The following is a 16,604-nucleotide window of genomic DNA, read 5'->3' on the forward strand; positions in this document are numbered from 1 at the left end:
GTAAACAGGCCACCCCCTCAGTACACGCCCCCTGAGCCCAAAACACCGAGGCAGGACATGCTCCTAAATTGTCAACAAAGCGCCTGCCTATATTGACAACTGTATCAGATATAATCTCTCCGTCAGTGTCTGAGGCAAACCTTAATGACCAGAATGAGGCAAAACATTTTCCTTTTGTGTGGATTTTCAGCACACTATTTTATGATACAAAATATAAGAAAACCAACTGTAGGCTATATTTATTTAACTGCAATGCACGAATGTTAAAAATTAGCCTAAGTATTACCAATTTTACAGTTATTATGTGGTATTTGGTAATGTATCGTTTCCTCGTATGCACTCTAAAAAAATGCTGGACCCAATTTTGGGTCAAATATGGACAGACTCAAACATTGGGTTAAAAATGTAACTTAAAATTGCAACCAAGTGGCTGGGTTTGTCCATATTTGACCCCAAATTGGGTTAAAACAACCCAACATTTTTAGAGTGTGTTAAACAAAGGAGCAGTTAAGGGACATGGTGTGCCTTCTTTGATCGACACTTAAATTTTAGTTTTGTCTGCCCGTTTGTCTTTCCTCCATTAACAGTGAGTGCATAAAGTGCACACAGTTATCATACAATTAAGGGGTCAGGGAGGTAGGTATGCCTACTGTTGACCCTTTCACCTTGAGGCTCCTCTTAAAGCAGGTAACAATTGAAGCGCTCACCATTCGCGTGCGCGAAGGCCCTTCCATCGGCCTCTTAATTATCTAGACATGCAGCTATGTTAAAGCCCCCATTGGCTGTCCACGAGGTCCGTACAATACAGCACCAACATTTGTGTATGAGTGATGTCAGTGAAAGGAGCTGTCATTTAAGAGGCAGAAAGGGTAAATAATAGGTCTGTCATCAATCACGGGTTGTAGGATGTCTGGCCGCACGTTTGTGTCAAAGCAGTGGACACTCGCCTGTTGAAGAAACAATCACAAGAATAAGGCGAGAGCTCCAGTGGTAAAGCGAAGGCGTTTTCAGCTTTCAATACGAACAACCTTTAGTCCTCCTGAGCGCATCTTTAACAATAAGTGTTCAACAGACGGAAAAAAATATTGAAAGGCAAAACAAACATAAAAACGACTCTTACTGACTGAATGAATATTGAACAATGAGTGGAATGAGAAATTAAACCATTGTGTCTCAATTTTCTCAAATAAAAGTTATTTACCATTTAACAATTTGATATTCAATGAGAAAATTCATTGAAAGATGAACCAAAACCAAAAGCAGTTTTCGTGAAAAATTTGAAAAATGTTAAATAGTGTGTCCATAACAATAATAAATACCCCCCGCCCCCCGCCAAAAAAAAACAACAACCAAAAAACAAAACATTCTGTATATAAATCCTGCTTTAAAATAATGTTATAATAATTAAATATCTGTAAAAATAGCAGCAATTATGTTATTATAATTAAACTACATTTAAATAAGTTCAGTTAGTTGGGACCACCACAGTTTTGAACGCCAAATTCCCATAGATTTTTAGGGAAAAAAAGAGTTGTCAAATAAAGTGGGTGCTTTTATGTTTTCTTTTACCACTAGACATCATTAAGACCTTGAATAAACAAGAGTAAATATACCAGCGGAGAAACGACAAGCAGCGGGTATGGTTTTATTATGTAGAGGGCTGGTACTGGCGTTAAGAGCAGTGTGCCTCTCAGTGGTCGCCAATGAGGAGGTTTGTAAGACACCTCACAACAAATTATGCTGGTACCTGAGATGCTAACTGGTTGGAGCCCATAAACAACCCTTATTCTCTGCTGTTCAAATAAAGATGGAGGGGGCCACTTTGTTAGTTAAAGGGAAAAGGGGTCTGGTGAGTGTATGGTTGTTGCACCCCGCTGCAAGCTGCAACGCGAGGGACAATCCGTGGGAATCACACCACTTGCGCGCTCTGCTCTCAAAGAGACCCACTGCCGGCAGTCAATGAACAGAGCCAGCCGTACAGCTTGTATGCTAAAACGCGTATTTAGAATATTAAAAAAGGTATTGATAAATGACTTTTTTTTTTTTTTTGGAAGAGGACCGTAATTAATTTCTTGCTTAAAAGTTTAAAAATGGAATATCAGAACGTATTTCTCCTAAAAATGTCTATTCCACTATATTCAGTTCAATTTTTGAAGGAATATGCGAGTAATGATTTTGTTTTTAATTTTGGTATGTAACATAAAAAGTCACTGAACGATTATTTACTCAAGATCACAAAGTTCACGTTCAAGTGCATAAAAACTCTCCACCTGTGGAGCGGCACAAGTGGCACCTGAACGCGCACCGGTTGTTCGGCAAAGCAAGTCATTCAGCCTTTAAGCACAGACAGGACCGTGACCGTCACCTTTGCGCTATCAATTAAGCAATGTCACATATCTCAGCGACCGCGGCTGCAGACCTTGGGCTGGCCTGGGAATAGCAACACATGGATTTTTGAACAGATATTACAACGATGAGCGTAATAAATCAGGCGTCATGTCATGGTGCATTACAATTCACGAGGCAAGTAAAGACTGCAAGCAGCAAGAACCGACGCGTTACAAATCTTAAAAACTATGGATAGTAATAATTATAATTTATTATTATAAATAATGATATAAAATAGGCTACATACAGGCTATGTTGACAACAAATGTTTTACATTGTTTTAACTCAAAATAATGTTTTTATATACGTTATACAACTCATTTTAAGTCAGTTTAATGTCATTTAAGTTTATAACCTAAACATCCAAGATTTCCTAAAACTTTTTTTTTTTTTTTTTTTTTTTTTTTTACAGTTGAGGTATTTTGGATTAGCGAGAGGAAAAAGTTAACAGATTTTCTATTTATTTCAGTGGAAATCGCTACTAATCCGTTTAATCTTTGTGTCAAACAGGATCAGAGAAAGGATTAAATATAAAGACAGATTACATGAATCAATCAGTGGCAATAATTGGACAACTTAAGGTAATATGGGCTTGAAAGGTGTACCAAGCCCCTTGAACCACAGCTATGATTTTTTGACTTGGCTTCCCTGGAAGACATTGGGCCACTGAAGAAAAAAAAAAAATCTATTTTCAGCAACAAATAGCCAACAATTGTTGAAACAAAAGCCACACAATGTTATTGGTACTGGTCCTCGCGTGTTGGGTAATGTAAAACGATAAAAGGCACCACACTTTGTCGACGCGCCTGTCAAGTGGCTTTTATTGTCTCTACACTTTACATTTATTGACCTGGTATTCAAAAAGGTTGACTGGTAGACAACTATTGACTACAGGAGCCTCGCGTTTTCACGGCCTCTTTGAAGGGTCATAGATGTTAGGAACGCAAGCTGCAGAACACTGGGGATCCCTGGGAATCCAGCCACATGCGCCAGAGCAACAGGATCAGCAACAGCGCACTGAGCGCTCGTCCTCCAGCTTGCCAGACAAATTAGAACGGTAGTCGTGGGGTGTGGATGAGAGATTCCTGCATTCACAGCGATGAACAAATAAAGCGCTCTTTCTTAAGTGTCACATCACACGGGGACACATTGCCCCCACCTATTTAAAACAGGCAGTGGTTTCATTCAAATATCAGCAAAAACTCGGCATTTCCTTTGAATGAAAGATATAGGCTGTATACTTCTTCGAAGATTCACTTCGATTAAACCCATTTAAAGACGACTCATTTTATCATAGATTAACAGCATCAATTTCATTGATCTGGAACTGGGGAATAGTTAGAAGCGTATAATCATAATCCTCTCAAAAGCGTAAACAGCACCCATAAAAGTGTTATAGGCTATAGTATAGCCTTTGTTATTATTAGCCTACGTTTATCCTCTCGGAGATTAAGAAGATTATTGATTCACTACATCCTAGACTAATTGATTTTTCCTCCGTTAATCTAAAATATGGCAGCCCTTAGGCTGTTTCAGATTAGTGAGGTGTTTGAGTAGCGTCCAGCAAATAAACCTTAAAAGGGGAGGGTGCAGGGTGGTCCACTTGAGTCTATGGCCCAGTGCAATAGTCCTATTTCTCTTCATCATTCATTCTGCAAAATAAAGAACAACAAATAATCATACATCACGACAACCTTACTAAGACAAACTTGATTAACAGAAACACTTAAAAAATAAAGATTATTTTCGAATTATCCATTAAAAATTAAATGTCTAGAAATAAAGTCCTCAACAGTGCTTCACAAAACAGTTTCACAAACCAGAAAACAAAGTTAATTATTAAGCAGACGTGAAACATCTTTCCGGGAGCTGTCACGTCCAAAGGTGCTGAACTAGGTTCGTCTACCATATAGCCTAAAAAGAGTGCAAAAAACTGACAAATATGAAATGCATTACTTTTTTTTTAATGAAACATTAAAACTAATATAGGAAATACGCATTAATGAGCTATTATGAAAATTTCCAAATCTCTATGGTATTAATACCATAGTTTTTTTTTTTTGCTATTTAAATAAAAAAAAGTCGTTTATAATCTAGCCTAGGCCTATAGATTTCTGAACATGGGATTAATGAACTGAGATGTGCCTATATGTGTACAAAATCAATTTACTACATTTAAGACAACTACATTTATTATTGTAAAAATTATAGGCTAATTAGGAGCTAGTTATAACTATGTAAGCCATTAAGAATGTGCTATAGTTTGAATTATTTTATGTTTCCCAACAGCGCATGCATGACTACGCATTATTCAAGTTGCTATCAGTGCAACAAATGTTGCCTTCTAGAATCATGGAATTTCATTTTAACTTTTTTTGGTCTAAAGTTAAGAATGGGCAACTTAAAAAAATGGTAGGGACAGACATAGGCTAGCTTTGCAGTTATTCATTAAGGCGGTAGCCTATATCTAATCATTGCAATGAATATTGAAAATGATGCAGGGTGCTGTCATATTACACTGTTTATCACAGATATCACACCGTTTTTGCGGGTTTCTTGCAGGTGACTGCATGACTCTGGCACTATTGGAACAAGATATTCTATATTGATGCTTTTGGGAATCAGTCAGCAATTCTAACATGATTCGTAAGCGATCTTTTTTTTTACTTTTAGAATAATGGGGTTGATTCGGTTTAACCATAGGCCTATTTAAGTAGGCTACACATATAGGCCTATATCTTACCCATTAACATAGCATAGTTAGTATAGCTATGCTATGTTCCTAATTGAAGAATGCGTTTAATTTGCGTGATGGTAGCCTACAAGGTGCATGAGAGCAACAAGTGCGTTGTTGGTGGTTCCTCAGTGACGCCTAGTGTTGAAAGACAGCATTGTCTCTGTTTAGGTAAATTATTTTACATTCAATGATATCGAAATAAACACAAATGTCAGGACGAGACATTACGATGAGGGAAAACTAAAGATTTTTTGCATGGTCATCTAGTAGGGTCCCATTGCAAGGGGAAACGTTCCTAATCACCTGATCCCATACATAATTTATAGGCCTACCTACTGTGAGCTATCATTCTTGTTTTTTTGCACTCGCAAAACCTGATGATTGTTTCCAAACAGGATTCCCACACTCCCCTTCCTCCAGGCAGAACATTTTGCTAACTCCTCAAAAGCTATAGCAAAGTTGCTGACCTAAACTTGCTTACCTGTAAATACAGTATATCCCAATAGAGTTATTTCTCTTTACAACGTCTCTTTTGTTCGAACTAGGTAATTGCCCTAAAAACGACATTACAGTCAGTCACGTTAAAAATAAATACAATAAAACATAAGTACTGAACTTTTATTATTTTGTTACCGCAAAAGTCAAATTAACTATTTTAAATTCATTCATTGCAAACCTAGGCCCAGCCAATTCATCTAAAAGTTTAGTTCACCTTCCCATCATTAAGAAAAAAAAAAAAAAAGATAAATAATAATATTTGTATGTAGGCCTATATATCGTTTGCCTACGTTTTGTAATACATGTCAAGACATACAGTTTCAAGAATTTATTCTTTGTCCATCGTATGTATTCACATATAATGTTTATACATACAGTACAACATATTCACAATATGAGGGTGGCATGACAGATCACTAAACAGAATCAAAACCGTATAAAATAAATCCTAATTAGATAAGACAAATAAATAAGTACATAAATAAATAAATAAATAATAGTATAAATCATATATATATATCTATAGGACTCAAATTGTGTCTGCATGCTTACAGGAACATCCTCATCAAATAGACTAAAATAAGAACAAGGGGCTTTGATATTGTACATGAGTTCATGAGGCTACTTGACTTCAACCAACAGAAAAATACAAAGATTGTGTTAACCAATAAAATTAGGAAGCACTTTTATAGACTTGTACACACACACAGCCTCTCACACACACACACACACCTATCTACCATACATATACATACATTCTTTAAAACAGACCCACACCTGTGTGCATTTAACACGCAAACACGCTCACAAATACACACGTAAAACATCACCACTGGAGACCCTGAATTTGCTGCAATCGCTTCATCTCTTTCTTTTCCTGAGTGTTTAACGCTAGCTTAGCTCACCCGACATGGCCGACCAGGCAGTCACACGGTCCTCTCAGTCACAACCCTTTTGAGCACAAAGCTTACAAAAAAACTTCCCCCTGTGCCCCAACACAGTATTAAAACACACATTAAATTAAGTCACTGTAATTGCTACTGGAAAGACATAATCTTGTGAACGATGATGAAAAGCTTGCATTTTATTAGGACTCCCTTTCTAGTGTCTTTTTTTTTGCAGTCGTCTCATTGATGTACCTGTACTTGTCTACATAAAAATCCACAGAAGGCCCCAAATCTATGTTAGAAAAATGATTAGTAGGTTTATTAGTATTTTATAACACTAAAGAATATAATAATGTGCCTAAATCTCCCACATATGACTAAAGAGGTTTTAAAAGAAGAAATGTTTAAGAGTGGCCAAGCGTTCACAATAGCAAGCATCAGAATGAGAAGAAACAGAAATGGCTACAGAATAGTGAAGGCAATTGTTCATTAGCAATCGGTTTACAGAATCTCTACATCAATGTAGAAACATTAGATTTTTATACGAGTATTGCTTTTAGCTTAAAATACCCTGTAATGTGGTAATCATTTCCCAATTGAACTACAAAAAAGAAAGAGAAAGGGCAGGGGTGAAGTGAAAAATCTGCAAAACGTTCTGCTCCTCTGAGAAAAAAAAAAAACAGAAATGCTAAAAGAAAACAGGATACAGTATTTCTAAATGATAAGATGAACTGAGAGAGAGAGAGTTTACCTACTTCACATGGCTAGGAACATAATTCACTATGATCACATCTCTTCAGATCATCAGATTAAGACAGTGTGTGAAAGAGGGAGACAGATGGGAAAGACTGCGGAGAAGTAAAACATTAAACCTGCTATAAAAATCCCTTCAATCCTCAAGGGAAAAGGTACAGGCAGATTATATTACAAACCCCAGCCCATTCCTATCAGAGTGAATACGCTTACAGTATGTTTATTATTCATCATAAATCTGTGTAGAACTGTTACAGTATCTCACAAAAGTGAGTACAGCCCTCACATTTCAGAAACATTTTAGTATATCTTCTCAAAGGACAATACTATAGAAATGAGTTATTTTTCAGAGGACAGTAAATATAAACTGCTATACAAGCAGCACATTGACTACTCTAAAATATATCCAAGTTTCATTTTTGTAGTATTGTCCCTTGAGAAGATATACTAAAATGTTTGCTGACATGTGAGGGGTGTACTCACTTTTGTGAGATACTGTAAATGGTAAATTATATACGTATATGCACGTTTATCTATGTGGAGAGAGAAGGTCAGCCGATGGCTCTGAGAGAAGTCGCTATGCATGTGAAAACATGTCTGTGTGTATATGTGATTACAAACAAACTGTATGTAACCACACATGCATATAAACGAAAAATATTATTTATAAAGTGGCTGAGGTCCAAATGGTGTGTGTGTGCAAAGGATCTAATTCAGGGTAGTCATATATAATTTGATGTGAATGAAAGCGATGCTGTAAAGGAACAGTTAAACTATTAATGATAATATGATTATATTATATAATGTGTATATAATGATAATATAATGTGAAAGAAAAGCTGCTGTAATCTTAAAAAAAGCTCAATAGTTATATTCAGTAGTATATAACTAAGCAGTGCAACGACAAAAAAAAAAATCATTCTTAATGAGTTTTTTTTTTACCCTACTTTCCAGTTAAAATATTTATCAATTCTTGAAACAAGATACATTTTGAGAAGCAACACTGTATAAGACAATGCATCTGCATGGCAGATTTTTATTTCCACGTTTTCTTAAATATAAACGCGTTTAAAATGAGTGGAAACAATCTGTGTTTTTAGACAAACAAGTTTGGGGTCACTAAGATGCTTTTTATGAAAGAAAATAATACTTTTATTCAGCAAGGATACATTACATTAATCAAAAGTAAATACATTGGTAATGTTGCAATAGATTTCTATTTTAAATAAATGTTGATAAATATGAACTTTCTATTCATCAAAGACAATGTATTACTGTTCCCACAAAAATACTAAGCAGCACAACTGTTTTCAACACTGATAATAATAAGAAATGTTTCTTGAGCACCAAATCAGCGTATTATGGCTGATTTCTGGAGGATCATGTGACACTGAAGACCAGGATTATGATGCTGAAATTCAGAATATAGAAAAAGTTATTTTAAATTGTAATAATATTTATTACTGGTTCCACTGTATATTTATTAAATAAATTAAGCCTTGGTGAGCATTAGAGCATACGAGCATATTAACAACATAAAAAAAAAAATCTTATGGACCCCAAACTTATTAAGTATTAATATTTTATGCAGTGTCGCTTGTCAAAGAAAAAACCAAACTTGATTTAAAGAACATTTTGACTGGAAACAAGGTCCCTTCAGTGAATCTCAAACATTTCCACCACTGCATGTTCAGGACGATTTATTGGTTGCACTGTTTTTCAGAAACACGCCATGGGACGTGAAAATTATATACATGGTCAGATACCACCAGCTTCGCTTTCATTTTCATAAAATTAAACAAGGCGTTAATAAGTCCTGACTAAAGTCTTGGGTGTCATAGAAATATGATGCATCTCTGTTGGATGCCATTTTTGAAATAATGAAAGGTCAAATTACAACTACTGAGCTATCATGGTGCTGGTGTATGTCTCTCCTAAAATACAGTGGTCTTAGCATTAGGCAAATCTAGATCTGTGGGATGTGTTGTGCTCATGGCAGAATTCATGTGTGAGTGCGTTTTCATGTTTGGCAGTTTCATAGTCTGGTCTGCGCTTCAGGTATATAGATCTCGATGCTGTCTGCGCTCTCTGTGGCCGAGTTCTGCCGCACAGAAGCGGCTCGCTTGGCCGCCATCAAGCGCTTGCGCGCCTCCTGGCGCTGCTTCTCTGTGCTCTCCAGCGAGCGGTCTCTGGCCAGGGGAGGGTGGCCTTTCGGGGGTTTCTTTGGCACTGGGGGAGGCAGCCGTCTCTCCTGAACAGGGATGACAAACAGTCAGTTAGCCGCCGCGGCGGGCGGAGAAAGACGAGCGGAGACAGCTATATGGCACACCTGCACACAGACAGTTCTAAGGCCAGCGTGCGGTAAGAGAACGGCCCGGCGGGAGTGAGAGGTTGGGGGCCGCTGCCCCCGTGGTGCGTGCCAGATGGAATGACTTCTGAAAACAGCTCACTGTCAAACAAACAAACAAACAAACAAAACAAACATGAAGAGGATGTCAGGAAATTAAGAGTGAGTGAGAGAAACATTCACAGTCACATTAGACCAACAGACCGACATGAGGCACGGGGAGGCAAGAGCAACACTTTATAATCGTTCACAATAATATTGTGGATTTCGGAGGTTTGTTATTGCCAGTGCCCACCCCTGAATGCGTAATATCACACTACAGAAGCAACAGATCATGCACATGAATGAAAAAAAAAAACGCAATGTTGCCCTTGGACCAGGCATCTGGCACGTCTGCAATCATACTGTATGTCAATGACTCTGTACTGATTCTGCAAGTTTGTTGTACCTTTCTCTCGGGGGGGTCGAGGGGTCTCCAGTTGTTGGCTTTGAGCTGGTGAAGCTCATCAAACTTTAGGCTGATATTCTCAATGGAAAGTTGAAGCATGTCCCAGAACCCTGCTAGATCTTGAGCCACTGGTCGCGGGTGAGCATTTAGGTTCTGTTGAGCCAAGAGTTACAGAAGTGGAAGAGAAAATTGTATATATGACTATTGGTTTTCTTTGGAGCTGGTGTGTTCATCGCAAAAGTTGCAAAGGTATCCACAGTTCCATTTCCAAAGAGCCAAAGCTGATCCAAAACTACTGTTCAAAAGTTGGGGGTTAGAAAGATTTTTAAATGTTTTAAAAGAAGTTGCTAAGGTTTACCAAAGCTGCATTTATTTGATCAAAAATACAGTAACTGTAATATTGAGAAATATTATTAAAAATTAAAACAACTGTTCTCAATTAAATATATTTTAAAATGATTTTAAGTAGCCATTAGTGTTACATGATCCTTCAGAAATCATTCTAATATGCTGATTTGGTGCTCAAGAAACATTTCTCCTTATTTTTAGTATTATCAATGTTGAAAACAGTTATGCTGCTTAATATTTTTTGTGGAAACTATGAAACATTTTATTCAGGATTCTTTGATGAACAGAAAGGTCAAAAGAACAACATTTATTTGAAATAGAAACCTGTTAAAAAATTGTTAATAAAAATAAGAAACCATCAAAATAACATTATAAACACATTCACAGCCACTTATAATCAATTTCATACGGAAGCCCTGAACCGCAATGTAAAAATAAATAAATAAATAAATAAATAAATAAATAAATAAATAAATAAATAAATAAATAAATAAATAAATAAATAAATAAATAAAATATTTTCGAGATTAAAGTGGAAATGTTATGAGTCCAAACTTTGTGCCACAAAGTTTGGACCAGATTGTGATACCCGGCTGTGTTATGAATGTGTTATGAATGCACTGTTATGAATGCACACACATCTATGGAAGACTTTATCATAATGTTTTGACTTTAATCTTGAACTGTTTCAATTTTAATCTCAAAATATTTCGACTTTAATCTAGAAATGCTAGATTTATTTATTTTTTTATTTTTTTTACAGATTAAAAAAAAATAATAATAATTACGTTGTGGTTCAGGGCTTCCGTAATTTAATGTGTCCTTGCTGAATAAAAGTATTAATTTCTTTTCTCAAAAAAACCTGACCCCAAACTTTTAAAAGCCATTGTAAGTTGCCATTGTCAAATAAATGTTTATTATTACTATTACTATTAGTACTCACCAGATTTTCCTCACACAGCTCCCTGAACTGCTGAAACTTCTGGGACATAAGCAGCTGTGCACTTCCCACTGCACTCCGGATCTTCCCCAGAACTGAACCAAACACACACACACACAAGCATCAAATACATGCATAATAACACTAAAAATAAAGGATTCTGCACATTCTGAAACTTGACGGGCTTGACAGAAAAGAGCTCTATTATGATTAGAATTAGGAGAGACTAAAGTTTCAGGTGATGTCAGCAATTTTTTAAAACAATGCCTGAGATTTCAGGCAAACAGTGCGAGGACAGGAATGTCCAGCAGAGGGCAGATGACTTCAGTGATCTCAAGAAACATTTTTTGCACTTTTGCATGTGGTGTTTCAGCAAGAAATCTGCGTCTTTTATCAACTGCAAGCCATATGTGACCCTGGACCACAAAACCAGTCTTAAGTTGCAAGGCTATTGTGGCAATAGCCAACAAAACACTGTATGGGTCAAAATTATTGATTTTTCTTTTATGCCAAAAGTCATTAGGATATTAAGTAAAGATCATGATCCATTAAGATATTTAGTTAATTTCCTACCTTAAATATATCAAGATTTTATTTTTGTAAGTGGATGCAGCACAATCGCCAAAAGAAATGGAAACCTAAAGGCGATTTTGTCAATATTTAGATTTTTTTGCACCCTCAGATTCCCGATGTCAAATAGTTGTATCTCTTCCAAATATTGTCCTATCCTAACAAACCATACATCAATGGAAAGCTTATTTATTCTGCTGTTATACTGCTTCTGTGGCCCAGGGTCACATATTTAATTCAGCTGTATTCAAAGTCATTGGCATTATAATTAGTATAAAGATGCCAATTGAGCACCAAAACAATGCACAGCGCACACAATAATAACCAGAATTATGTTTTAAATGATATTTTACTTTCTTTAAAGATGAGACCTGCTAGAGGATATTTATATGAGACTCCATTATGGGTAAAATCAGTCACTCACTGTCATCAGGTAGCTTGTTTTCCTTCTCATCGTGCTCCATCTGTCTACACCAGCCCTCCATGCGCTCCGTCTCCGCTAGCAGCAGCTTGAGGAACCAGCGGCCGTCACGCTGGCACACCGAGCGGCCCACGATTTCCAGGGGATCTTCTGTTACGCTATCAATCCAGGGGTCAGGTGGAGGCAGGATGGAGGGATCAAACCCAACGTCATCATAGTCGTCCGAGGTGCAGGCATGGTAGTGATTCCCTGAGCCCTGGATGCTGACGGTGGAGGTGGCGGCATCACGCGAGTACTGCCGTGACAAGCAGCCCGAAGAGGGGAACTCTGTGACAGGAGAGTCAGCTGGTGTGTAGTCCGGAGTGTCCAGATCAGCCTGCACTGCTGCCGTCACACTGTTAGAGCGGGTGAACCGCCGGTGACTAAGGCACAGAGCAAAAAAAGAAAGAAATTCATAGAGTAACTATTTTATACACTTCTAGGATGAAAATGGATTTCATTTCTGTAATAATATTTGTTTTGGTAATTTTTTCGGGGGCATCAAAATGTAAAAAATGTCAGGGTGATACAACTGTCCCAGTATCATAATGAAGTTTAAAAAAAAAAATATTGGTATCAAATGTTTTTATTATATTGATTTTATTAGCACAAAAATTTCTTAGAAAAAATATTTTTAAGAAAAACTACACTGTTTATTAAGATCTGAAGTCATGTGGTATAACCAACATGAACCAAAAAATATATTATACAATTTTTTATATAATAAAAAAAAAAACAATAAATAATGTAAAATGACCCCTGCAGACCTGCATGACTTCATGTCAAGGTCAGCATGTCTCTCAGATGTAAAATGCCATTCGGTGTGACTCCCAAGAAACCTGATATTTAATAAATAATAATTGTTTTTGTAAAAAAAAAAAAAAAAAAAAAAAACTTTAGCTAACATTTTTTAAAATGACAATGAAATGATCAAAACAATAATGATTAAATTGGATTAAGTTTGTTTTTAAAACCATATAAAACTAACATTAATACAAAGAACAGGTTTTTTAAAACTTGACCTGTCTTTTCCTTTCCTTTTAAAAGACGTTTTGATTTTTTTCTTCATGGCCTTACATTTCATTGCCCTATCAGCTCTGTCTCAAAACACAAGCTGCCTACTGTCTACGTAGATACCATTTGTTCCACATTAGTAACCGGTTTGAGATGCTGTTTACAGGCACAAACATCATTAACAGCTATTTATTTAGGAGACAAATAACACCACTCAAGTGATTTACAAAAGAGACTGATACAAAGCACACAGCTAGTGATAATTTAATAAAATGATGTAGCAAACATGAAAATTGGATGAAATGCATCTTTTAAAGCTGGTTTCCTGTCAACACTTTTCAGTAATAACATAATAAACATTTACACTCTCCTTTAGCTTTGTTTCATCATATTTAATGAAATTCCTTTGCTGAGCTTGTCACCATGAATTGTGGTACTGCCTTATCGAAAGAAACGTGTAGTGGCACTTCAAATTTAGGCAAAAATGAGGTCTTTTAGGATGCAGCATAATCGGTTGTTTACAATTTCTGACATCAGGAGCACGTTCATGCGGCCTAAAAATACAGTCTACCTAGGCAGTTTTGAGAAGAGCCACGGTGTGCCAGCTTTAGTGCTCTGGGATAATCCTGTCCCTGCTCAATACGTTTAATAATGTGAAAGTGTCTCCCTAATACAGAGTTTCTTAATCCTTCATTTTAATGCACTCTCTCATCATATGCAGTATGCGGTATAACAGCTGAAGGGGATAAACAATACTTTTCCGAATGCAACACTATTCACCACTTCACTAATCTTTAGATTCAAGCGGTTTGATAAAATACATATTTTAGAACCAGCAAATTGTCTTAGCAACACATTCTCATCCCAAAACGTCATCTAACTGACGCTTTTGACCATACGTCAACATCCGACGTTTTAGGGTACCCTTTAACGTCAGTTAGATGACGATCCTAGGGCGTCATCTAACTGACGCTTTTCCTTTTTGACGCTTTAGATGACGCAGGTAGGTTTAGGATTAGATAACGTCATCTAACTGACGTTAAAGGGTATCCTAAAACGTCGGATGTTGACGTATGGTCAAAAGCGTCAGTTAGATGAAGTCTTGGGATGAGAACGGGCTGGTCTTAGAGGTAATGGAGCACTAAGGGAGACAAAGACAAGGCGATAATGCGAAGGTGAGTGGAATAATTTTGATTCTTTATTACCCATAACTACAATAATACAGCAACTCATTAAAGATGGAAGTGATTTGGAAACATTAGATTATTTAATAATTAAAAAAAAAATCCACACTGATATGAATACTGGGGGTATCCTCAATGTTAATGTTTCTGTACTAAATCACTGGAAGCTAATTAAACATTAACAGCACTAACAAAACTGATTTAGGCTGTGCCAGTAGCAACAAATTAAGAATTTGACTCTGGTTTTAGTAAATCGTGACCACCTTTTACTAATTCGTTGACATATTTTAGTTAAATCATGGCCATGAATTAACTTGTTTCACCAAGTGTATACTGTAATGTAAATGCAGACATCAGATATGGGTCACTTTTAATGAAGATCAGATAGCCAACAAATCAGAATTGAGCATCTAGACCTGTCGTGTAAATGTGGCCAAAGACTTACCCATGCTCTTCTTCAACCTGAATCCCCACTGACTGGAACTTGGACTGGTCCTCTAGTTCCTGCTCCTCAGGCCCATCCACCTGTTTAAACGCATTACACAGTAAACCAGCTACATCCACACTCATTTGAAGAATCATCTACTAAAATGATGTTCTAATAGCCAACAGGACTGATGGAACTATGAAAACAATGCTGAATAATTTCTCACTCACCTGGATGCCAATGGAAAGGCACCTGCTCTTCCTGAGCACATCCCTGCGGATGTCTTCCAGGGCTGGTATGGGTATGGGAACAGGCATGGGCAGCGGAGAGGGTGGGGTGGTGCTGATGGTGATGGTGCTGTTGCTGACGTGCTGACTGACAGGGCCGTGGATCTGAGCGTTGGCCGCCTCGATGGCTGCCGTCAGCGCTTTCATGCTGTCAATGCTCTCGGTGGAATTGCTCAGGCCAGAGTGGAGGACGGGCTCGCCCCGCGTACCGGGACCGTCCATGTAAGCGTCCTGCGCAGACTCCGTGCTGCTCTGGGCCGTGATGGAGATAAAGGGCTTGGTGGAGGTGCGAGGAGGTACCGGTGGAGGAGTCTTCTTGTAGGTGGTGATACATGATGATACTATAGACAGAAAATTACACATTCATTTCGCAGATGCTTTATAACTTAAACGGATGCAATATCAACTTTTAAAAAAAGATGGAAATGGTTGAGTTAAGGTTGGAAACAGCTATAAGGTATTTTGAAGCTCTTGCAACAAAAAACAGGCTCCAATTCACCATTGCTGTCTCCAAAAAATTCACTAATGTCCAAAATCTTGGGGTCGATACGTTTTTTTTTTCATGTTTAATGTGATAAGTCAATTTATGCTCAGCAAGGCTGCATTTCTTTGATCATGAATACAGTAAAAACAGTAACAATGTAAAGTATTATTACAATTTAAAATAACAGATTTATATTCGAATGTATTTAAAAGTGTAATCTTGCGATGGCAAAGCTGAATTTTCAACATCATCACTCCAGTTTTAACTGTCACACGATCCTTGAGAAATCATTCTAATATGCTGATTTGGTGCTCTTTCTTAAAAACAGTTATGGCATTTAATATATCTGTGGAAACCGATACATTTATAGACCATTTCACAAGATGTAAACAACACTGGTCCATAAGCACTTCCTGTTTCAGTTTTTTAACACTACATAAAAGCTGGGATAAAATACAACCAACAGAAAAATCAAAAAGTTAAACAAACATCTTTAAGATGTTTTCTTTACATGTGAAATAAAGAAAACAGTTACAAACTGAAACAGGAAGTGCTTCTGGACCAGTGTTGTTTACATCTTGTGAAATGGTCTATAGGATCATTTGATGAACAGAAAGTAAAAAAAAAAAAAAAAAAATAGAAACTGCCATTTATATTTTGAAATATAATGTTAACAATGTAAAATATTTACTGTCACTTTTGATCAAGTTAATGCATTGGTGTTGAATAAAAGAATGAAATCTGACCCGAGACTTGTATTGAGCTTGAACTGCATTGTAAGTGAGTGCATGAGTAGATACAGCAAGATAATCTTATGTCTATAGCCGAGAAT

General features: G+C 36.9%; 1 protein-coding gene across 6 annotated transcripts in view; it reads right to left on the bottom strand.

The window, feature by feature from the left end:
- Positions 1-5,936: 5,936 nt before the first annotated feature.
- Positions 5,937-16,604, bottom strand: part of dlgap1a (DLG associated protein 1a) — a 112,788-nt gene continuing 102,120 nt past the window's right edge. For 5 of the 6 annotated variants that reach the window (XM_089131269.1, XM_039678035.2, XM_039678034.2 and 2 more), the window contains 6 exons: positions 15,232-15,629; positions 15,020-15,099; positions 12,341-12,759; positions 11,350-11,441; positions 10,059-10,211; positions 5,937-9,514 (listed from right to left, as the gene is read on the bottom strand). In XM_089131269.1, coding sequence (XP_088987395.1) covers positions 9,299-9,514; positions 10,059-10,211; positions 11,350-11,441; positions 12,341-12,759; positions 15,020-15,099; positions 15,232-15,629 — 1,358 coding nt within the window. In that variant the 3' untranslated portion in view covers positions 5,937-9,298. Of the gene's footprint in view, positions 9,515-9,592; positions 9,713-10,058; positions 10,212-11,349; positions 11,442-12,340; positions 12,760-15,019; positions 15,100-15,231; positions 15,630-16,604 lie in introns of all 6 variants that reach the window. The other variant, XR_016168564.1, reaches the window with a different exon arrangement.

The sequence above is a fragment of the Pimephales promelas genome, chromosome 5, assembly GCF_988280905.1.
Source record: "Pimephales promelas chromosome 5, fPimPro1.hap1.1, whole genome shotgun sequence".
Classification (NCBI taxonomy): Eukaryota; Metazoa; Chordata; class Actinopteri; order Cypriniformes; family Leuciscidae; genus Pimephales; species Pimephales promelas.